The following is a 23,995-nucleotide window of genomic DNA, read 5'->3' as shown; positions in this document are numbered from 1 at the left end:
TGTTGAAAATAAATCCAAAAATGAGTTGGGGTAAAGAATTTACCAAGGTTCCGTTTGGTCCGGACATTTTGAGGTGATGTTGCCGTTTGCTTTATCAATGCAAAGTCGCGAGTCTCAGTGCCCACCGACGTTTATCCCCCCCCCCCGGGGGTTCCTAGGCGACTGAACTTTTCCGCCGACTCTGTACAGAACAGTGCATGGATTCTGTTCAGAATATTTCTAGTTTGGTTTGCAGATAACTTAGTACGAATTACGAATTTTTTCAGACGTTAAAACATCTGAATTTTAATCAATTTGCAGTTGGACACATGAAACCGAATTAAGACAAAATATTGTTCTTAAATTAATAAATTTCAATTCAAGAGAGTGTAGTTATAGGAAAGCATCGATAACTTTTTATGTACTCAAAATTACAGTGAATCGGGAAAAATGTATAGATATCGCTGCAATGATAAGTGATGCTGATAGCAATTTCTGATATATCGATCAAAAAATACGAAGAAAGGAATGCAAACAACAGGTCGCTCGATTAAAGTTACAGATCATTAGGAATTGCGAACTGTAAAAAATGCAATCACTTATACAAAACTGTAGCAATGTTAAGAAAAAACTTATGTGGTTACATGTCTTGTGCAATTAGGTTGAGAATGTGCAAAGCCCTTCTGACAATGTCTATGTTAAAATAGCGATAATGTTTTATGTTTTAGGCATGAATTATTAACCGGATCAAAGTAAACCTATTTGACCTACTTAAAACCTTCATGGTGAAAAAAGAAAATAGCTCAAACGTAAACAAGCAAACAGATACGAATCCGAGGACATGGAGTCTACCAGCAAGTTTCTTCAATATTAGTTGAATGAAAATTTTCTGGTCGATCCAAGAATACGTTTTTCCTTACCTTATCTACCAGCAGATATGTTTTGTATCGGTAAGAGCCATAGTCCACATCACACCCAAACTGGTTACTCTTGAAATCAAAGGCGCAAGTAAGAAGTCCTTCTTCATAGAACCCAAAGTCAAATGTCTCTAAAACACCTGAAAATTTTAAGCATACAATTGTGACTGACCATGGCTGCATGATTCACGGCCAGCATGGTCCGTAGGCCCAGCAAGCTGTGCCCTGCGGGACAAGTGAACTGTGTCATGTAGGCCCAGTATAATGTGTCTTGCAGGCCCAGTTTACTGTGTCCTGTAGGCCCAGTATACAGTGTCCTAAGCAAAGTATGCTGTGACCGGTAGGCCCAGTATACAGTATCCTGCAGGCTCTGTATACTGTGTCCTGCAGGCCCATTATAATAGTCCTGCAGGCCCATTATCCTGAGTCCTTTGGGCCCAGTATATTGAGTCATGTAGGCCCATTATACTGTGCCCTGTAGAAGTCGAATTTGATCACGTGATGTAAAGTTTTGTTGTTGGTGTTTTTCGAATGCCACTGCAGAGCAATTGGTGGCATTGTCGTTCATATCATGATCTATTTGCCACTGGAATCGAGAACGACTGTAGCTTGTCGACATAATTCATGAAGTATTTGAAAGATATTGTAAATTTTTCTGTTCTGCTTGTTTAGAACATGAATATGCAAGTTTCTTTTGTTCATACTGGGCACATTATCACATTATCACAATGATCGTTTATTTGCCATTGGTCATTGATAGATTATCTAATCGTGCGCTATGAATAATTCAGTAATATTAGTTTTAAAAGCTTGGTTTTCCCGCTTTATCCATTAATGCACCAGCAACCATATATAAATTATTGTCTCAACAGTTAATGACAGCAACGGCTTTCGCCCGATCCGTATATGTAAAGTACTACACTAGGTTATCTATACCGTTGCTAACTTTTGTGATGAGTCAATATATTGATTCGGATTTCTATCTATTTTGACAAGATGTAGATTAAAACTCACCAAAGCTAGTCTGAAACTGTTCAGCTTGGATGCAGCATCGATCAGGTGTTGCCTTGGTAGCATAGGCTGCTTGGCCCACATATAACAGCACGATAGTAAAAAACACTTCATGCTGTGCGATATCATTTCGTACTCACCCCAAGTCGATCAAATTAGATAACACTGCTGCACGATTCAGCTTGTGGGTTTGATGATGATGAAATGTGAAATTGAGTGCTACTTTGATGTATATATAAAGTTCCTCTTGTGGTGAGGATGGGGAAATGGATTTTTATCACCTCTCCCCAATCCAAAAATAAAGAAAAAGAAAACGAAAGAAAACGAAAACGAAAGTAATTCTTGCATTCATATTTATATAAATTCATTCTCATTTGTCATCGTTTTTTCTTATGTTACGCCATTCACCATGCTAGGTTTGTTTATTCATGTGTGTATGAATAACATCACTTATCCAAAGGCGTAGAGGTCGGCGCAATCACACGACGGAATCGCTCATGGCGTGATGAATAGTAAAGATCGACCCAGCGCATTTGGCAAAGAAAAAATGGCCGATAGGCCTTAACAAAGGCTACATCAACTCAAACAGGATGCATATAATTTATCACAAACATTTAATCTTCATCGTCATTTTCTTGGAAGGTACAATGACTTTTGTCGTGCTGTATGTTAGGCTTCTTAATTAGCAATTTCTTAATATGTAGTTAGACCTATCTAGGTAAACAGTAAGAGCAGACTTACATCTCAGTCCCAACAGAAAAAAGAAAACAAGTTTGTTATCACCATGACTTGATTTGAATTCTACTTTCTTATCATAGCAAATGGATATAGCCTAGACTATGCCTAGTTACTACTATAACTTTAATACAACGATATCTTTATAGTTATACTAGTAGTAGTCAGTAGTAGTTAACTTGTAGCTAGGCTAGGCAAGCCAGGTGCTATCGCCCGTCTGTGCCACTGCTAGTGAAATGCCAAACAACAGACGCAGTCTTGCGGAGATATTATACTAACCAATGAAAATTTCGGTTACTTCATATGAGTTGTATATTTGCTCAGATAAAAGCCGCATTTCAATTTCTTGGAACCTTGAAACGTCGTTAAACGTGCAGAATGCTTTCCTGTAGATGGTACTGTTACGTCACAGCATTACAGATCGAGCAGTGAGAAACTGTTCCGTGGAACCAAGTTTTTATTAAATACACACATGATAAAGATTCCGTTGTGTTTTCCATTCCGCCCTCGTATACCATTAGGAATGGCTGACAATTCTGTGTATTTTTGGTTTGAAGAATTTCTTACAATCTGGAAAATTAATTGGGCACTTCATTGCATAACGTTAAGACTCTACGTAAAAATAACAGTGTAGGTTGACGCTTTTGGGTGAGCTGTTGATCTCCAAATTGCTGTAAGCGACAAACCGGAAGTGGCTTACTTGTGAAAAAAATCAGTGGTTGAAAGTTTTGTATGCATGGGTATTTTATTTACTGGACCTTAACTCAAAAAATACGATTAAAAAACATTAAAATAAAATAACAGAAGAGACGGAAGATTTCGTAACCTCGGAAAGTTTTATTCTGAACTTTAGTATTTGGTAACTTTTAGGCCGAAAACCATCAGGATCTATAAAAACGTTGCGTTTACATGAACTTTTCTGTACGTGTTCACTCCAATATACGTCTGCGATCTATATGAGTGTTGTTTTAGAACAGCATTCTTGAGGGATAATTTGCCACTCAGTTCTAGTCTGAATGTGTCATAATGAACGCTATAATTTAGATTCATGATGTTATAAAACGTTGAACGCGATTCATCAGAGACTTAATTGAATCATCTGAATTTGGAAAACTATCATTCGTCTGACCTCACACACAGAAAGGATGTAGGTTTAAGTCACGAGTAAGATAATAAGGAAACAGGAAAAGGAAAAACGTATATATGAAAAGTGTAAGTCAAAAATAATTAACAATACATTTAAGATATCGAAAGAAATGTCACATTGTTATCTTTTTCAAACACAAGCATTAACGAGAACAAGGAAACATCCATTTTGTATTATGATACATGTTCTTGAAAACGTGTATATAAAAAGAGTAAGCCATTATAAAGGAATACGTTACGTTAATAGAAATCAAAAGTAATGTGAAAATGAAAACACATCGTTAGGAATCAAAGTTGATTTTTATTTATAGACTTAATTTGAGTCGCTGTCAACGTCATTTCATATCAAGGGCACTGGACATGTTTGTATACGCCCAGATAAGAAACACGAAGAGGAGGTTAATTACACTATTACTTTCAAAAAGACAATAAATTTTTATGGGACTATTCCGAATTTCCCCCAGAAAGGTTGATGATCAGGAGGGAGCGGGAAGGGATGTTGTGCTAAATCGATTACGTTCTTCTATTAAAAAAAAGTATATAAAACAAAATATTCGAGTTATCTGTAAAAATGAATGTCAAAACTGGAAAAAGAAATTATCAAATATTCTAAAATCATGAAAATACACCAAACTGTTAGCAGGAAGAAAAACTAGAAAAATCAAAATTAACTTTATTTTAATTTCCTTTTTCCTTTTTTCTTTTACTTTTTGCTTTCTAAAATAGCTACGATATAAATGATCCAACGTATAAAAGTTGATATGGGAATTCCGTTGTTTTTTACAGGAAGAAGGTTGCTGCCCGCAGCCGTTTCAAGACATTAAGTCGTTTGAGAAATGGTTTTGGTACCTTTAAAGACGAAAAGAGAACAAAACATTTCAGATAAAAAGTGTAACTTCAATTAAAAAACAAAACAAAATGCTTTAGTTAAAAGCCTTTTTACACGATATTAGGCTGACTTTGACAAGTGACGATTTTTTTTCGGGGGGGGGGGGGGCGGTGGGAGGGGTGGTCTGTAGGATACTACTTTGATATTGGGTCCAAATTTCCTAAGATGACTTACCTGTTGAGTCGCATTAGAGCATGACGCTGGAGGTACAAACCAATAGTCTGGATCACTGACAGAGTCGGTAAAATTCATGGCTGTTCCATAACTTGTGGAAAACCCTGTTAGAAATTTGAAGAAATCATGAACTTCATTCAACCTGTTTGCGTTGCTTACATATTATTATCACGAATGATTTATATAACGGTAACAGAGTATAGTAGATTACAGTAACAGTAGTAGAGCGGTACAGTAATACAGTAACAGTGTATAGTAGATTGAACTTCGTTCCTCTCATACCTGTCTCCATTTACATGTGTACATTCTCATTTCCCTCAACCACGTGACTGGGAATGTAGAAGCCAGGCTAAGGTAGATAGATCTAGACCAGTAAAAGTGAAATAGAGGGAACAGTGCAAAAGCGTTTCCTATCATTTAGTTCGACGCAGAAAGTGATTGAAGACAGGTTAGTATCGTCGTTCGTAACATCCCCAATGCAGTAAACTTTCAGGAAACAAGAGATGAGAGTTTTATTCTCTCCCTAATTTGATATGATGAAGACTATACATGCACATGTTATAATTTTTATAAAAAGTTATATTGTTTTTCCTACAAACCTGTATGTCCATAATACAGTAGTTGTTAATAAAACTTGTTCAGCAGAATGGTTTGCTGTTAGAAAACCAAACAATAACCTGACGTCTGATCGTGTTTTCTTGGATGATTAATCTTTTTCTTTTTCTCGATAAACTAAATGTGCAGCAGTACCCACCTTCTCCATATCCCTCCTCTTTTGTAATGGTAGCCACAGAGCCAGGTGTGCAGTCTTTTCTTCCGGTAGTTGCATACGTCACAGATTCGAAATAGCTGGCGATTCGCCATGCATCAACGAGTAACGCTTGGTTCCCGAGAACGAAAGATGTGACGTAGTTTGCAGTGTCTATATAGTGAGGTAGAAAATGACCACATACATGACGCCTCTTTCTTTTTAGAAAACGGAACACTTGTATTATGTTAGAGACAGGCTTATAAGCTAAATTTCAAGAATGAAGGGCATGACTGTTTCTTCTTCATATGTGGAACGAACCGTGGTTTCGATTTATAATACTTCTTATAGGTTGGTTCACTGTGTTGAAACGCCAAGGACTCTACGCCCCCGCCCCCCCCCCCCCCCTCTATGAAGTTTGCCTGGCATGCACAACACGGAATCAGAAACTTGGTATGTCGGTATTTATCAACTTGGAAGTGTTCACGGAGGCTCCAGGTTTAACAAAGGACAGGATTTAACAACAGATTTAACAAGTGACGTGGTATGGCCCTGAGTTTGTTCAAGCGCCCATGTTATGGTCCCCACCCCTAGCCCCCACGAAAAGGATACAATACCAAAACGTGAAATGTTGCACCCTGTGGCATATTTAGCTATAAATAAGGTCTACACGCAAGGTTGTGTTAACTGCTTTGTGTGGGGTTGAGTTGAAAAAGAAGGGGGGGGGGGGTGCACCCACTGAATCCGTTCCTCGATAATAATGCACTGCACTGATGTACCACGTGTAGGAACTTTATACCACGAACTGTATGAAAACAACGAATGAACGTACCAATGAACCGTATACAACACAAGAATCGTACGACCAAGTAATAGTTTTTTTTACTAAAATTTGTTGTTTTACATTTTATACTTTCGAATGTAGCTATTTCTAGATCTATATATGTTTTCCGAGAAATCTCAAATAATAGTCGACGACCGCCGAAAACTATAGATAAATTTCGGACGTCTGGAAAACTTCCGCATCTCAAAGTTTTCGGACCATCTTTCTAGGTTATTAATATTCCTACCTGGAACACATCGGAGAGGAGCTGGATCGGCCCACTGTTCATAGCACGTTGAATCCTCATAAACGATGTACTCAACGTCCTGGTAATGCAATAGAAAACAAGGCGGAGACTGTACAGGCAAGATTAGACAGAACCATGGTCGGCCGAGCCGATTGGGTGGGGATGGGGGATGTTAGAATTTTTCATGTGTATTGTGAATAAGCTCAAACGTGTCCCTTTCCATAAATGATAAATGCCCCATGCGATAATGAAAACCCTTTGGCCACTTTTTGTTATGGAGAAGTGCCAAATCGTTCACGAACGGAGAAATGAGCAAAACTACTTAGAAAATGTATTTTGTTGGAAATTATATAAAAAATGATGAAAATACATCAAAAATGAGTAGAGATACTTAATTTACCAAGGTTCCGTATGGTCCGGACGTTTGAGGTGACTTTGCGGTTTGCTGCCTCAATGCAAAGTCGCAAGTCTCAGTGCCCACCGACGTTTACTCCGCCACCCCCCCCCCCCCCATTCCTAGGCGACTGAACTTTTCTGCCGACTCTGTACAGAAGAGTGCATGGATTCTGTTCAGAATATTTCTCTAGTTTGGTTTGCAGATAACTTAGTTCGAATTCGATTTTTTCCAGACGTTAAAACATATCTGAATTTTAATCCATTTGCAGTTGGAAACATGAGAACCGAAGTAAGACAAAAGATTGTTCTTAAATTAATAAATTTCAATTCAAAAGAGTCTAGTTATAGGAAAGCATCGATCACGTTTTATGTATTCAAAATTTCAGTTAATTGGAGAAAATGTATAGATATCGCTGCAATGGTAGGTGATATTGATAGCAATTTCTGATATATCGATCAAAATAATCCGAAGAAAGAAATACAAGCAACATGTCGATTGATTCAAGTTACAGATTTTTATGAATTGCTAACTGTAAAAAAAGCAATCACTTACACAAAACTGTAGCAATGTTAAGAAAAAACGTATGTGGTTACATGTCTTGTGCAATTAGGTTGAGAATGTTCAAAGCCCTTCTGACAATGTCTATGTTAAAATAGCGATAATGTTTTATGTTTTAGGCATGACTTATTAACCGGATCAAAGTAAACCTATTTGACCTACTTAAAACCTTCATGGTGAAACAAGAAAATAGCTCAAACGTAAACAAGCAAACAGATACGAATCCGAGGACATGGAGTTTACCAGCAAGTTTCTTCAATATTAGTTGAATGAAAATTTTCTGGTCGATCCAAGAATACGTTTTTCCTTACCTTATCTACCAGCAGATATGTTTTGTATCGGTAAGAGCCATAGTCCACATCACACCCAAACTGGTTACTCTTGAAATCAAAGGCGCAAGTAAGAAGTCCTTCTTCGTACTGATCATATGATGTTTCTAATACACCTGAAAGAAAAATTTAAGCATACACATGTGTCTGACCAAGGCTGCATGATTCACGGCCAGCAGCACGGTCCGTAGGCCCAGCAATCTGCGCCCTGCAGGCTAAGTGAACTGTGTCATGTAGGCCCAGTATGCTGTATCCTGCAGGCCCAGTTTACTGTGTCCTGTAGGCCAATTATACTGTTCCCTGTAGGCGCTGTATACAGTGTCCTATATGCCCAGTATACTGTGTCATGTAGGCCCATCATAATGTGTCCTGTAGGCCCAGTATACTGTGTCCTAAGCCAAGTATGCTGTGTCCGGTAGGTCCAGTATACAGTGTCCTGCAGGCTCTGTATACTGAGTCCTGCAGGCCCATTATAATAGTCATGCAAATCCAGTATCCTGAGTCCTTTGAGCCCAGTGTATTGTGTCCTGTAGGCCCATTATACTGTGCCCTGTAGAAGCCGAATCTGATCACGTGATGTAAAGGTTTGTTTTGTTTTTTTGGACGTTTTTCGAATGTCATTGCAGAGCAATTGGTGGAATTGTCGTTCATCTCAATGATTTATTTACCACTGGAATCGAGAACGACTATAGCTTGTCGACATAATTCATGAAGTATTTGAAAGATATTGTAAATTTTTTATGAATATGCAAGTTTTTTTTTTCATACTGGGCAGATTAACACATTATCACAATGATCGTTTATTTGCCATTGGTAAGTGATAGATTATCTATCGTGCGCTATGAATCATTCAGTAATATTAGTTTTAAAATCTTGGTTTTCCAGCTTGATCCATTAATGCACCAGCAACCATAAATTATTGTCTCAACAGTTAATGACAGCAACAGCTTTCGCCTGATCCGTATATGTAAAGTACTAGACTAGGTTATCTATACTGTTGCTATAACTTTGTGATAGGTCAATATATTGATTCGGATTTCTGTCTATTTCGACAAGATATAGATTAAAACTCACCAAAGCTAGTCTGAAACTATTCAGCTTGGATGCAGCATCGATCAGGTGTTGCCTTGGTAGCATAGGCTGCTTGGACCACATATAACAACACGATAGTCAAGAAACACTTCATGCTTTGCGATATCATTTCGTACTCTTCCCAAGTCGATCAAACTAGATAACACTGCTGCACGGTTCAGCTTGTGGGTTTGATGATGTTGAAATGTGATATTGAATGATACTTTGATGTATATATATAGTTTCTCTTGTAATGTGGATGGGGAAATGGATTTTTATCACCTCTCCCCAACCCAAAAAATAAAGAAAACGAAAGAAAACGAAAACGAAAGTAACTTTTCATGAAATTCTCAACTCTTGCATTTCATATAAATAAATTCTCATTTGTCATCGTTTTTTCTTATGTTACGCCATTCACCATGCTAGGTTTGTTTATTCATGTGTGTATGAATAACAGCACTTGTCCAAAGGCGTAGAGGCCGGCGCAATCACACGACGAATCGCTCATGGCGTGATGAATAGTAAAAATCGTCCCAGCGCATTTGGCAAAGAAAAATTGGCCGATAGGCCTTGACAAAGGCTACATAAACTCAAACAGGATGCATATCATTTATCACAAACATTCAATCTTCATCGTCATTTGCTTGGAGGGTACAACGACTTTTGTCGTGCTGTATGTTAGGCTTCTTAATGAGCAATTTCTGTAAAAAAAATTGTGGTTTAATGTCGTGTACGCATGGGTATTTTATTTAGTGGACCTTAACTAAAAAATACGATTAAAAAACATTAACATAAAATAACAGAAGAGACGGAAGATTTCGTAACCTTGGTAAATTTTATTGTGAACTTTAGTATTTGGTAACTTTTATGCAGAAAACCATCAGGATCTATAAGTGACGTTGTGTTTACATGAACTTTTCTGTACTTGTTTACTCTTATATACGTCTAATATCTATACCTAGATGAGTGTTGTTTTGGAACAGCTTTCTTGAGGGGATATTGTGCCACTCAGTTCTAGTGAGAATGTGTCATAATGAACGCTATAGTTTAGATTCATAATGTTATAAAACGTTGAACACGATTCATCAGAGACTTATTTGAATCATCTGAATTTGGAAAACTAGCATTCGTGTCTGAACTCACACACAGAAAGGATATAGGTTTAAATCAAGAGTAAGATTATAAGGAAATCGAAAAAAGAAAAACGAATATATGAAAAGTGTAAGCCATAACTATAAGAAAGACAATACATTTAAGATATCGAAAGAAATGTCAGATTGTAATCTTTTTCAATCACAAGCATTAACGAAAACAAGGAAACATCCATTTTGTGTTATGATACATGTTCTTATTCGACCAAATCAGCGGAATTATACAGTAAACTTGGCATGAGCAAAGTAGGCAATTTTTTGGATAGATATCATTCATATGGTCGTCACACAAAGAAAAGCTGTTTGTTAAAAGTCACGAGTAAGACAATAGAAATCAAAAGAAAAAAGCAAAACGTGTATATCGAAAGAGTAAGCCATTAATAAAGGAATACATTACTTTAATAGAAATCGAAAGCAATGTGAAAATGAAAACATATCGTCAGGAATCAAAGTTAATTATTATTTAAAAACTTACTTTGAATCACTTTCAACGTAGTTTAATATTGAGAGCACTGGACATGCCCAGATAAGGAAAAGGATGTTAGTTACACTATAACTTTCAAAGAGAAAATCAATTTTTATGGGACTATTCAGGAGTTCCCCCAGAAAGGTTGATGATCAGGAGGGAGCGGGAAGGGATGTTGTGTGAAATCGATTACGTTCTGCTATTAAAAAAAAGGTAAATAAAACAAAGTATTCGAGTTATCTGTAAAATGAATGTCAAAACTAGAAAGTGAAATCATCAAATGTTTCTGAAAACATGAAAATACACCAACGGTTAGCGGGAAGAAAAACTACAATATTCAAAGTTAACTTTATTTTAATTTTACTTTTTTTCTTTTTCTTTTTGCGCTCTAAAATATCTACGATATAAATGATTCAACGAATCAAAGTTGATATGAGAATTCGTTGTCTTTTACAGGAAGAAGGTAGCTGCCCGCAGCCGTTTCAAGACATTAAGTCGTTCGAGAAATGGTTTTGGTACCTATAGAGACGAGAAGAGAACAAAACATTTCAAATATAAATACTTCAATAAAATAAACAAAACCCCTTTATTTACAAGCCCTTTTTACACGATATTAGGATGACTTTGACAAGTGACGACTTTAATAACAGATTTTTTTTGGGGGGGGGGGTGGTGTGGGGAATACTAATTTGATATTTGCTCCAACTTTATAAGATGACTTACCTGTTGAGTCGCATTAGAGCATGACGCTGGAGGTACAAACCAATAGTCTGGATCACTGACAGAGTCGGTAAAATTCATGGCTGTTCCATAAAGTGTGGAAAACTCTGTTAGAGAAATTTGAAAAAAATCATGAACTTCATTCAACTTGTTTGCGTTGCTTAATATTATTATCACGAATGATTTATATAACAGTAACAGAGTATAGTAGATTACAGTAACAGTAGTAGAGCGGTACAGTAATACAGTAACAGTGTATAGTTGATTGAACTTCGTTCCTCTCATACCTGTCTCCATTAACATGTGTACATTCTCATTTCCCTCAACCACGTGACTGGGAATGTAGAAGCCAGGCTTAGCTAGATAGGTATATTCCAGTAAAAGTGAAATAGAGGGAACAGTGCAAAAACGTTTCCCATCATGTAGTTAGACGCAGAAAGTGATTGGAGACAGGTTAGTATCGTCGTTCGTAGAATCCCGAATTCAGTAAACTTTCAGGAAACAAGAGATGAGAGTTTTATTCTCTCTCTAATTTGATATGATGAAGACTATACATGCACATGTTATAATTGTTTTAGAAAAAGTTACATTGTTTTTTCCTACAAACCTGTATGTCCATAATACAGTAGTTGTTAATAAAACTTGTTCAGCAGAATGGTTTGCTGTTAGAAAACCAAACAATAACCTGACGTCTGATCCTGTTTTCTTGGATGATTAATCTTTCTTTTTTCTCTCGATAAACTAAATGTGCAGCAGAACCCACCTTCTTCATAGTACTCCTCTTTTGTAATGGTAGCCACAGAGCCAGGTGTGCAGTCTTTTCTTCCGGTAGTTGCATACGTCACATCCCCGTCATAGCTGTTGAATTTCCATGCATCAACGAGTAACGCTTGGTTCCCGAGAACGAAAGATGTGACGTACTTTGCAGTGTCTATATAGTGAGGTAGAAAATGACCACATACATGACGCCTCTTTCTTTTTAGAAAACGGAACACTTGTATTATGTTAGAGACAGGCTTATAAGCTTAATTTCAAGAATGAAGGGCATGACTGTTTCTTCTTCATATGTGGAACGAACCGTGGTTTCGATTTATAATACTTCTTATAGGTTGGGTCACTGTGTTGAAACGCCAAGGACTCTACGCCGGCGAGCATTCTATGCTCGCCGCCTCCCCCCCCCCCCCCCCCATGAAGTTTGCCTGACATGCACAACACGGAATCAGAAACTTGGTATGTCGGTATTTATCAACTTGGAAGTGTTCACGGAGGCTCCAGGTTTAACAAAGGACAGGATTTAACAAAAGATTTAACAATGGACAGGGTATGGCCCTGAGTTTGTTCAAGCGCCCATGTTATGGTCCCACCCCTAGCCCCCACGAAAAGGATACAATACCAAAACGTGAAATGTTGCACTCTGTGGCATACTTATAAATAAGGTCTACACGCAAAGTTGTGTTAACTGCTTTGTGTGGGGTTGAGTTGAAAAAGAAGGGGGGGGGGGTGCATCCGTTCCTCGATAATAATGCACTGCACTGATGTACCACGTGTAGGAACTTTATACCACGAACTGTATGAAAACAACGAATGAACGTACCAATGAACCGTATACAACACAAGAATCGTACGACCAAGTAATAGTTTTTTTTGTACTAAAATTTGTTGTTCTACATTTTAAACTTTCGAATGTAGCTATTTCTAGATCTAAATATGTTTTCCTAGAAAACTCAAATAATAGTCGACGACCGCCGAAAACTATAGATAAATTTCGGACGTCTGGAAAACTTCCGCATCTCAAAGTTTTCGGACCATCTTTCTAGATTATTAATATTCCTACCTGGAACACATCGGAGAGGAGCTGGATCGGCCCACTGTTCATAGCACGTTGAATCCTCAACGATGTACTCAACGTCCTGGTAATGCAATAGAAAACAAGGCGGAGACTGTACAGGCAAGATTAGACAGAACCATGGTCGGCCGAGCCGATTTGGTTGGGGATGGGGGATGTTAGAAGTTTTCATGTGTATTGTGAATAAGCTCAAACGTGTCCCTTTCCATAAATTATAAATGCCCCATGCGATAATGAAAACCCTTTGGCCACTTTTTGTTATGGAGAAGTGCCAAATCGTTCACGAACGGAGAAATGAGCAAAACTACTTAGAAAATGTATTTTGTTGGAAATTATATAAAAAATAATGAAAATACATCAAAAATCAGTAGAGATACAGAATTTACCAAGGTTCCGTATGGTCCGGACGTTTGAGGTGACTTTGCGGTTTGCTGCCTCAATGCAATTGCATTTTAAAGTCGCAAGTCTCAGTGCCCACCGACGTTTACTCCCCCCCCCCCCCTCCATTCCTATGCGACTGAACTATTCTGTCGACTCTGTACATAAGAGTGCATGGATTCTGTTCAGAATATTTCTCTAGTTTGGTTTGCAGATAACTTAGTTCGAATTCGAATTTTTCCAGACGTTAAAACATATCTGAATTTTAATCCATTTGCAGTTGGAAACATGAGAACCGAAGTAAGATAAAAGATTGTTCTTAAATTAATAAATTTCAATTCAAAAGAGTCTAGTTATAGGAAAGCATCGATCACGTTTTATGTATTCAAAATTTCAGTTAATTGGAGAAAATGTATAGATATCGCTGCAATGGTAGGTGATATTGATAGCAATTTCTGATATATCGATCAAAATAATCCGAAGAAAGAAATACAAACAACATGTCGCTTGATTCAAGTTACAGATTTTTAGGAATTGCTTACTGTAAAAAAAGCAATCACTTACACAAAACTGTAGCAATGTTAAGAAAAAACGTATGTGGTTACATGTCTTGTGCAATTAGGTTGAGAATGTTCAAAGCCCTTCTGACAATGTCTATGTTAAAATAGCGATAATGTTTAGGCATTTATTATTAATCGGATCAAAGTAAACGTATTTGAGCTACTTAAAACCTTCATGGTGAAACAAGAAAATAGCTCAAACGTAAACAAGCAAACAGATACGAATCCGAGGACATGGAGTCTACCAGCAAGTTTCTTCAATATTCGTTGAATGAAATTTTTCTGGTCGATCCAATAATACGTTTTTCCTTACCTTATCTACCAGCAGATATGTTTTGTATCGGTAGGAATCATAGTCCACATCACACCCAAACTGGTTACTCTTGAAATCAAAGGCGCAAGTAAGAAGTCCTTCTTCGTACTGATCATATGATGTTTCTAATACACCTGAAAGAAAAATTTAAGCATACACATGTGTCTGACCATGGCTGCATGATTCACGGCCAGCAGGGTCCGTAGGCCCAGCAATCTGCGCCCTGCAGGCTAAGTGAACTGTGTCATGTAGGCCCAGTATGCTGTATCCTGCAGGCCCAGTTTACTGTGTCCTGTAGGCCAATTATACTGTTCCCTGTAGGCGCTGTACACAGTGTCCTATATGCCCAGTATACTGTGTCATGTAGGCCCATCATAATGTGTCCTGTAGGCCCAGTATACAGTGTCCTAAGCTAAAAATGTGTCCGGTAGGTCCAGTATACAGTGTCCTGCAGGCTCTGTATACTGAGTCCTGCAGGCCCATTATAATAGTCCTGCAAATCCAGTATTCTGAGTCCTTTGGGCCCAGTATATTGTGTCCTGTGGGCCCATTATACTGTGTCCTGTAGAAGCCGAATCTGATCACGTGATGTAAAGGTTTGTTTTGCTTTTTGACGTTTTTCGAATGCCACTGCAGAGCAATTGGTGGCATCGTCGTTCATCTCAATGATTTATTTGCCACTGGAATCGAGAACGACTATAGCTTGACGACATAATTCATGAAGTATTTGAAAGATATTGTAGATTTTTCATGAATATGCAAGTTTCTTTTTTCATACTGGGCAGATTATCACATTATCACAATGATCGTTTATTTGCCATTGGTCATTGATAGATTATCTATCGTGCGCTATGAATCATTCAGTAATATTAGTTTTAAAATCTTGGTTTTCCAGATTGATCCATTAATGCACCAGCAACCATAAATTATTGTCTCAACAGTTAATGACAGCAACAGCTTTCGCCTGATCCGTATATGTAAAGTACTAGACTAGGTTATCTATACCGTTGCTATAACTTTGTGATAGGTCAATATATTGATTCGGATTTCTATCTATTTCGACAAGATATAGATAAAAACTCACCAAAGCTAGTCTGAAACTGTTCAGCTTGGATGCAGCATCGATCAGGTGTTGCCTTGGTAGCATAGGCTGCTTGGACCACATATAACAACACGATAGTCAAGAAACACTTCATGCTTTGCGATATCATTTCGTACTCTTCCCAAGTTGATCAAACTAGATAACACTGCTGCACGGTTCAGCTTGTGGGTTTGATGATGATGAAATGTGATATTGAATTATACTTTGATGTATATATATAGTTTCTCTTGTAATGTGGATGGGGAAATGGATTTTTATCACCTCTCCCCAACCCAAAAAATAAAGAAAAAGAAAAGGAAAGAAAACGAAAACGAAAGTAACTTTTCATGGAATTCTCAACTCTTGCATTTCATATAAATTCATTCTCATTTGTCATTGTTTTTCTTATGTTACGCCATTCACCATGGTAGGTTTGTTTATTCATGTGTGTATGAATAACAGCACTTGTCCAAGGCGTAGAGGCCGGCGCAATCACACGACGAATCGCTCATGGCGTGATGAATAGTAAAAATCGTCCCAGCGCATTTGGCAAAGAAAAATTGGCCGATAGGCCTTCACAAAAGCTACATAAACTCAAACAGGATGTATATCATTTATCACAAACATTCAATCTTCATCGTCATTTGCTTGGAGGGTACAACTACTTTTGTCGTGCTGTATGTTAGGCTTCTTAATGAGCAATTTCTGTAAAAAAAAATCTGTGGTTTAATGTCGTGTACCCATGGGTATTTTATTTAGTGGACCTTAACTAAAAAATGCGATTAAAAAACATTAAAGTAAAATAACAGGAGAGACGGAAGATTTCGTAACCTTGGTAAATTTTATTGTGAACTTTAGTATTTGGTAACTTTTATGCAGAAAACAATCAGGATCTATAAGTGACGTTGGGTTTACATGAACTTTTCTGTACGTGATTACTCTTATATACGTCTAATATCTATACCTAGATGAGTGTTGTTTTGGAACAGCTTTCTTGAGGGGATATTGTGCCACTCAGTTCTAGTGAGAATATGTCATAATGAACGCTTTAGTTTAGATTCATGATGTTATAAAACGTTGAACACGATTCATCAGAGACTTATTTGAATCATTTGAATTTGGAAAACTATCATTCGTGTCTGAACTCACACACAGAAAGGATCTAGGTTTAAGTCACGAGTAAGATTAGGAAAAACGAATATATGAAAAGTGTAAGCCATAACTATAAGAAAGACAATACATTTAAGATATCGAAAGAATTGTCAGATTGTAATCTTTTTTTAATCACATGCATTAACGAAAACAAGGAAACATCCATTTTGTGTTATGATACATGTTCTTATTCGACCAAATCAGCGGAATTATACAGTAAACTTGGCATGAGCGAAGTAGACAATATTTTTTTTATAGATAGCATTCATCTGGTCGTCACACAAAGAAAGGCTGTTTGTTAAAAGTCACGAGTAAGACTATAGAAACCAAAAGAAAAAAGCAAAACGCGTATATCGAAAGAGTAAGCCATTAATAAAGGAATACATTACTTTAATAGAAATCGAAAGCAAGGTGAAAATGAAAACATATCGTCAGGAATCAAAGCAAATTATTATTTAAAGACTTACTTTGAATCACTTTCAACGTAATATAATATCGAGAGGGCTGGGCTTGCCCAGATAAGGAAGATTGGGTTAGTTACACTATTATTTTCAAAGAGACAATGAATTTTTATGGGACTATTCAGGATTTTCCCCCAGAAAGGTTGATGATCAGGAGGGATCGGGAAGGTATGTTGTGCAAAATCGATTACGTTCTTCTATTAAAAAAATGTATATAAAAAAGTATTCGAGTTATCTGTAAAATGAATGTCAAAACTGGAAAGTGAAATCATCAAATGTTTCTAAAAACATGAAAACACACCAACGGTTAGCGGGAAGAAAAACTACAATAATCAAACTTAACTTTACTTTAAAACTTTTTTTTCTTTTTCTTTTTGCGCTCTAAAATATCTACGATATAAATGATTCAACGAATCAAAGTTGATATGAGAATTCGTTGTCTTTTACAGGAAGAAGGTAGCTGCCCGCAGCCGTTTCAAGACATTAAGTCGTTTGAGAAATGGTTTTGGTACCTATAGAGAGGAGAAGAGAACAAAACATTTCAAATATAAACACTTCAATAAAATAAACAAAACCCCTTTATTTACAAGCCTTTTTTACACGATATTAGGCTGACTTTGACAAGTGACGATTTTATTTACAGTTTTTTTGGGGGGGGGGGTGGGGTGGTGTGTTGAATATTAATTTGATATTTGCTCCAACTTTCATAAGATGACTTACCTGTTGAGTCGCATTAGAGCATGACGCTGGAGGTACAAACCAATAGTCTGGATCACTGATAGAGTCGGTAAAATTCATGGCTGTTCCATAAAGTGTGGAAAACCCTGTCAGAGAAATTTGATGAAATCATGAACTTCATTCAACTTGTTTGCGCTGCTTACATATTATTATCACGAATGATTTATATAACAGTTACAGAGTATAGTAGATTACAATAACAGTAGTAGAGCGATAAAGTAATACAGTAACAGTGTATAGTAGATTGAACTTCGTTCCTCTCATACCTGTCTCCATTAACATGTGTACATTCTCATGCCCCTCAACCACGTGACTGAAGCCAGGCTAAGGTAGATAGATCTAGACCAGTAAAAGTGAAATCGAGGGAACAGTGCAAAAACGTTTCCCATCATGTAGTTGGACGCAGAAAGTGATTTGAGACTGGTTAGTATCGTCGTTCGTAAAACCCCGAAATGCAGTAAACTTTCAGGAAACAAGAGATGAAAGTTTTTTCTCTCTCTAATTTGATATGATGGAGACTATACCTACACCTGTTATAATACTTTTTAGTAAACTTTATATTGTTTTTCCTCTCGTTACTTCAAACCTGTGTATCCATAATACAGTAGTTGTTAATAAAACTTGTTCACCAGAATGGTTTGCTGTTAGAAAACCAACCAACAACTGACGTTTGATCCTGTTTCCTTGGATGATTAATCTTTCTTTTCTTTTTTTCTTTTTCTCGAATAACTAAGAGTGGGGTAGAACCAACCTTCTTCATAGGCCAACTCTCTAACGATAGCCACAGAACCAGGTGTGCAGTCTTTTCTTCCGGTAGTTACATACGCCACAGCCCCGTCATAGCTGTTGAATTTCCATGAATCAACGAGTAAAGCTTGGTTCCCGAGAACGAAAGATGTGTCGTAGTTTAAAGTGTCTATAAACAGCGAGGGAGAAAATGAACACACACGCCTCTTTATTTGTAGAAAACAGGATACCTGTATTATATCATAATCAAGCTTATAGGCTACTTTCAAGAATGAAGGGCAGGATTGTATTCTTCTTCATACATATGTGTATACGTGCAACGAATTGTGGCTTCGATTTGCCATACTTCATTCCATTCCATGCTCGCCGCCTCCTTCCCTCCCTATGAAGTTTGCCTGGCATGCACAACACGAAATCAGAAACTTGAAATTGTTGATGAGGGCTCCGTGACCTTCCTGGCCCCTTGACCTAAGAGTCCCTGTATAGACACTTACCTCATGCCCTACGATACTGGATAACAGGATTTAACAAAGGAAGGGGTATGGTCCTGAGCTCGTTCAAGCCAACTACTCCCCTATGTTAGGGTCCTACCCTGGCCCACTCAAAGAAATGGATACAATTCTAAACGTGAAATGGTGCACACGCAAGGTCTACACGCAATATTGTGCTTTGTGTGTGGTTGGGTTGAAAAGGGGTGGGGGCACGCCCACTGAATCCGTGCCTAGATAATAATGCACCTGATGTACCATGTTTAGGAACTTTACTGCATGAAAACAACGAAGGAACGTTCCAATGAACCGTATTTCACACGCAATACGACCCCTTGAAGGAATTTTTAGACAAAAATTTGTTATTTACATTTCATACTTGCGAATGTAGCTTTTTCTAGATCTATATCTGTTTTCCAGAAAAGTCAATTAATATCGACGACCGCTGACTACAAACTATAGATAAATTTCGGACGTCTGGAAACCTTCCGCATCTCAAGTTTGCGGACCATCTTTCTAAATTATTAATATTCCTACCTGGGACACATCGGAGAGGAGCCGGATCGGCCCGTTGTTCATAGCATGTTGAATCCTCCTCAACGATGTACTCAACGCCCAGCAAAAAATGTACCCTAATTTTACCGCGGTAAACTATGGTAAATGTATGGTAAATAGGGTAAATGTGTGGTAAAATTGTGGTAAAATCAACCGTGGTACATTTACCGCAGTTTTACCATGGTATTACCGCGGTAAAAGTATGGTAAAAGTGCGGTACATTTACTGCGGTAAATTTACCGCAGTTTTACCATGATATTACCGCGGTATAAGTAAGGTAAAAGTGCGGTACATTTACCGCGGTAAATTTACCGCAGTTTTACCATGATACTACCGCGGTATAAGTAGGGTAAAAGTGCGGTACATTTACTGCGGTAAATTTACCGCAGTTTTACCATGATATTACCGCGGTAAAAGTGTGGTACATTTACTATGGTAAATTTACCACAGTTTTACCATGGTATTACCGCGGTAAAAGTAGGGTAAAAGTGTGGTACATTTACTGCGGTAAATTTACCGCAGTTTTACCATGATATAACCGCGGTATAAGGAGGGTAAAAGTGTGGTACATTTACCGCGGTAGATTTACCGCAGTTTTACCATGATATTACCGCGGTATAAGTAGGGTAAAAGTGCGGTACATTTACTACGGTAAATTAACCACAGTTTTACCATGGTATTACCGCGGTAAAAGTAGGGTAAAAGCGTGGTACATTTACTACGGTAAATTTACCATAGTTTTACCATGATATTACTGTAGTAAAAGTATAGTAAGTTTATATGGTACATAAACTACATATGTGAAATTCCTACAATTGTGCCATGATTAACCACAGTAAAAATAGGGTAAAACTATAAGGTGCAATTATACTATGGTAAATTTACCATAATTGTACCATGATTTTACCACAGTAGAACATATATGGGTCACACTATGAAACATGATGGTACATTTACAGCAATTTTCCATGATTTTGTCCCATATTTTTGCAATACTGATATGACAAACCTTTTGTTCTGTTCATATCTTAATGTTGGCAATTCAAATTACCTGTGGATAGGGGGAGTTGAATAAAGAAGAGAGACAAACTGCTATTCTTAGTTATATGATGCATCTCTTTTCCTAAAAAAAGCAAGCAGAGGATAGATACATAGAGAATTCCTTCATGGAATCCCTGATATATTTGAGAGGAGACAACAATTAATTCTTTTTTCATTATTAGGGAGAACCTAAAAGCCTTTAAAATGAAAAAAGAACTATATAAACTAGCACACATAAGGCATAACTTCTGTGCCTCAACACTGTGGCATACAAAAATTGACCAATCAGTGTCCTCAGATTTGGGTATTCTCTGTCAGGTCCATTAAATGACTTGACAAGTCTATGTATCTATGATGAGAGTACACTGACACCAATTTTCACCCCGCTCCTTTCTCGTGGTAGGAAAGTGGCTACACGTGGAAAGCGGTACTCACGTCCTTCGGAGGGGACGTTAAATTGCGGTCCCGGGAGCAGGACTACACACCCCTGCCTCGTTACTTCAGGGCACTATTCGAAAAGAGAAGGCGAGTTTCGCCGGTGTCCTTCCACGCCCAAAAACTTGGAACCTCAATAATTTCCGACTAAGGATTTCCTTAGTCTGCTGAAGCACCTTCGGGTGGAAGCGTAATACGAGGTGTATCATATCATATCATGATGAGAGTACTAGAGCGGTGAGGTGGCAGAACGGGAGAGTGCACGTCTGCAGTACCTGAGGTCCCTGGTTCAAACCTCGGTGTCCTCGGTCCGGACGTTTGAGGTGATTTTTCGGCTTGCTGCCTCAATGCAAAGTAGTGCCTATCGACGATTATTCCCCCCCCCCCCCCGCTTCCTAGGCGACTGAACTTTTCTGCCGACTCTGTACAGGAGAGTGCATGGATTCTGTTCGGAATATTTCTCTAATTTGGTTTGCAGATAACTTAGTTCGAATTCGAATGAGAACCGAAGTAAGACAAAAGATTGTTCTTAAATTAATAAATTTCAATTCAAAAGAGTCTAGTTATAGGAAAGCATCGATCACGTTTTATGTATTCAAAATTTCAGTTAATTGGAGAAAATGTATAGATATCGCTGCAATGGTAGGTGATATTGATAGCAATTTCTGATATATCGATCAAACAAATCCGAAGAAAGAAATACAAACAACATGTCGCTCGATTAAAGTTACAGATGTTTAGGAATTGCGAACTGTAAAAAAGCAATCACTTACACAAAACTGTAGCAATGTTAAGAAAAAACGTATGTGGTTACATGTCTTGTGCAATTAGATTGAGAATGTTCAAAGCCCTTCTGACACTGTCTATGTTAAAATAGCGATAATGTTTTAGGCATGACTTATTAACCGGATCAAAGTAAACGTATTTGAGCTACTTAAAACCTTCATGGTGAAACAAGAAAAAATCTCAAACGTAAACAAGCAAACAGATACGAATCCGAGGACATGGAGTCTACCAGCAAGTTTCTTCAATATTCGTTGAATGAAATTTTTCTGGTCGATCCAATAATACGTTTTTCCTTACCTTATCTACCAGCAGATATGTTTTGTATCGGTAAGGGCCATAGTCCACATCACACCCAAACTGGTTACTCTTGAAATCAAAGGCGCAAGTAAGAAGTCCTTCTTCGTACTGTTCATATGATGTTTCTAATACACCTGAAAGAAAAATTTAAGCATACACATGTGTCTGACCATGGCTGCATGATTCACGGCCAGCAGGGTCCGTAGGCCCAGCAATCTGCGCCCTGCAGGCTAAGTGAACTGTGTCATGTTGGCCCAGTATGCTGTATCCTGGAGGCCCAGTTTACTGTGTCCTGTAGGCCATTTATACTGTTCCCTGTAGGCGCTGTACACAGTGTCCTATATGCCCAGTATACTGTGTCATGTGGGCCCATCATAATGTGTCCTGTAGGCCCAGTATACTGTGTCCTAAGCCAAGTATGCTGTGTCCGGTAGGTCCAGTATACAGTGTCCTGCAGGCTCTGTATACTGAGTCCTTCAGGCCCATTATAATAGTCCTGCAAATCCAGTATCCTGAGTCCTTTGGGCCCAGTATATTGTGTCCTGTGGGCCCATTATAATGTGCCCTGTAGAAGCCGAATCTGATCATGTGATGTAAAGGTTTGTTTTGTGTTTTGACGTTTTTCGAATGCCACTGCAGAGCAATTGGTGGCATTGTCGTTCATCTCAATGATTTATTTGCCACTGGAATCGAGAACGACTATAGCCTGTCGACATAATTCATGAAGTATTTGAAAGATATTGTAAATTTTTCATGAATATGCAAGTTTCTCTTTTCATACTGGGCAGATTATCACATTATCACAATGATCGTTTATTTGCCATTGGTCATTGATAGATTATCTATCGTGCGCTATGAATCATTCAGTAATATTAGTTTTAAAATCTTGGTTTTCCAGCTTGATCCCTTAATGCACCAGCAACCATAAATTATTGTCTCAACAGTTAATGACAGCAACAGCTTCCGCTCGATCCGTACATGTAAAGTACTACACTAGGTTATCTATACCGTTGCTATAACTTCGTGATAGGTCAATATATTGATTCGGATTTTTATCTATTTTGACAAGATATAGATTAAAACTCACCAAAGCTCGTCTGAAACTGTTCAGCTTGGATGCAGCATCGATCAGGTGTTGCCTTGGTAGCATAGGCTGCTTGGACCACATATAACAACACGATAGTCAAGAAACACTTCATGCTTTGCGATATCATTTCGTACTCACCCCAAGTCGATCAAACTAGATAACACTGCTGCACGGTTCAGCTTGTGGGTTTGATGATGATGAAATGTGATATTGAATGATACTTTGATGTATATATATAGTTTCTCTTGTAATGTGGATGGGGAAATGGATTTTCGTCACCTCCCCCCAACCCAAAAAATAAAGAAAAAGAAAACGAAAGCGAAATAACTTTTCATGGAATTCTCAACTCTTGCATTTCATATAAATATAAATTCATTCTCATTTGTCATCGTTTTTTCTTATGTTACGCCATTCACCATGCTAGGTTTGTTTATTCATGTGTGTATGAATAACAGCACTTGTCCAAGGCGTAGAGGCCGGCGCAATCACACGACGAATCGCTCATGGCGTGATGAATAGTAAAAATCGTCCCAGCGCATTTGGCAAAGAAAAATTGGCCGATAGGCCTTGACAAAGGCTACATCAACTCAAACAGGATGCATATCATTTATCACAAACATTTAATCTTCATCGTCATTTGCTTGGAGGGTACAACGACTTTTGTCGTGC

General features: G+C 37.9%; 2 protein-coding genes across 5 annotated transcripts in view; both read right to left on the bottom strand.

Annotated features, from left to right (window-relative positions):
- Positions 1-3,692, bottom strand: part of LOC139974976 (uncharacterized) — a 10,698-nt gene extending 7,006 nt beyond the window's left edge. The window contains exons 1-3 of the mRNA XM_071982550.1: positions 3,552-3,692; positions 1,911-2,022; positions 900-1,036 (exon numbers count right to left, since the gene is read on the bottom strand). Of these exons, the coding sequence (XP_071838651.1) occupies positions 900-1,036; positions 1,911-2,022; positions 3,552-3,692 (390 nt within the window). The remainder of the gene's footprint in view (positions 1-899; positions 1,037-1,910; positions 2,023-3,551) is intronic.
- LOC139975377 (uncharacterized) lies at positions 3,460-23,995 on the bottom strand. 4 transcript variants are annotated; one of them, XM_071983311.1, is made up of 9 exons: positions 19,663-19,758; positions 18,642-18,806; positions 17,873-17,976; positions 15,543-17,664; positions 14,459-14,592; positions 13,196-13,271; positions 12,125-12,292; positions 11,365-11,468; positions 9,841-11,160 (listed from the first exon to the last, which is right to left on the bottom strand). In XM_071983311.1, exons 4-9 carry the CDS (start codon positions 15,667-15,669, stop codon positions 11,092-11,094), a joined length of 678 nt encoding a protein of 225 aa, XP_071839412.1. In that variant the 5' UTR covers positions 15,670-17,664; positions 17,873-17,976; positions 18,642-18,806; positions 19,663-19,758; the 3' UTR covers positions 9,841-11,091. The 4 variants fall into 4 exon arrangements, with proteins under 4 accessions (XP_071839411.1, XP_071839412.1, XP_071839409.1 ...); XM_071983310.1 differs by lacking the exons at positions 9,841-11,160; positions 11,365-11,468; positions 12,125-12,292; ... (2 more) ...; positions 18,642-18,806; positions 19,663-19,758 and adding exons at positions 3,460-4,637; positions 4,852-4,955; positions 5,606-5,773; positions 6,670-6,748 and having other exon boundaries at positions 15,543-15,876; XM_071983308.1 differs by lacking the exons at positions 14,459-14,592; positions 15,543-17,664; positions 17,873-17,976; positions 18,642-18,806; positions 19,663-19,758 and adding exons at positions 22,240-22,373; positions 23,327-23,995 and having other exon boundaries at positions 12,047-12,292.

This window comes from Apostichopus japonicus, chromosome 10 (assembly GCF_037975245.1).
Source record: "Apostichopus japonicus isolate 1M-3 chromosome 10, ASM3797524v1, whole genome shotgun sequence".
In the NCBI taxonomy this organism is placed as follows: domain Eukaryota; kingdom Metazoa; phylum Echinodermata; class Holothuroidea; order Aspidochirotida; family Stichopodidae; genus Apostichopus; species Apostichopus japonicus.
The sequence above is the reverse complement of the archived record's forward strand: the minus strand, read 5'-3'. Positions and strand labels throughout refer to the sequence as shown.

Coding starts and splice junctions, on each gene's coding strand:
- LOC139975377 (XM_071983308.1), bottom strand. CDS start 23,453: ATGATATCGCAAAGCATGAAGTGTTTCTTGACTATCGTGTTGTTATAT. Junction 12,293..13,195: donor TCCTCTCCGATGTGTTCCAG/GTAGGAATATTA, acceptor CTCACTATATAG/ACACTGCAAAGTACGTCACA. Junction 11,161..11,364: donor GCTCTAATGCGACTCAACAG/GTAAGTCATCTT, acceptor TCGTCTCTATAG/GTACCAAAACCATTTCTCGA.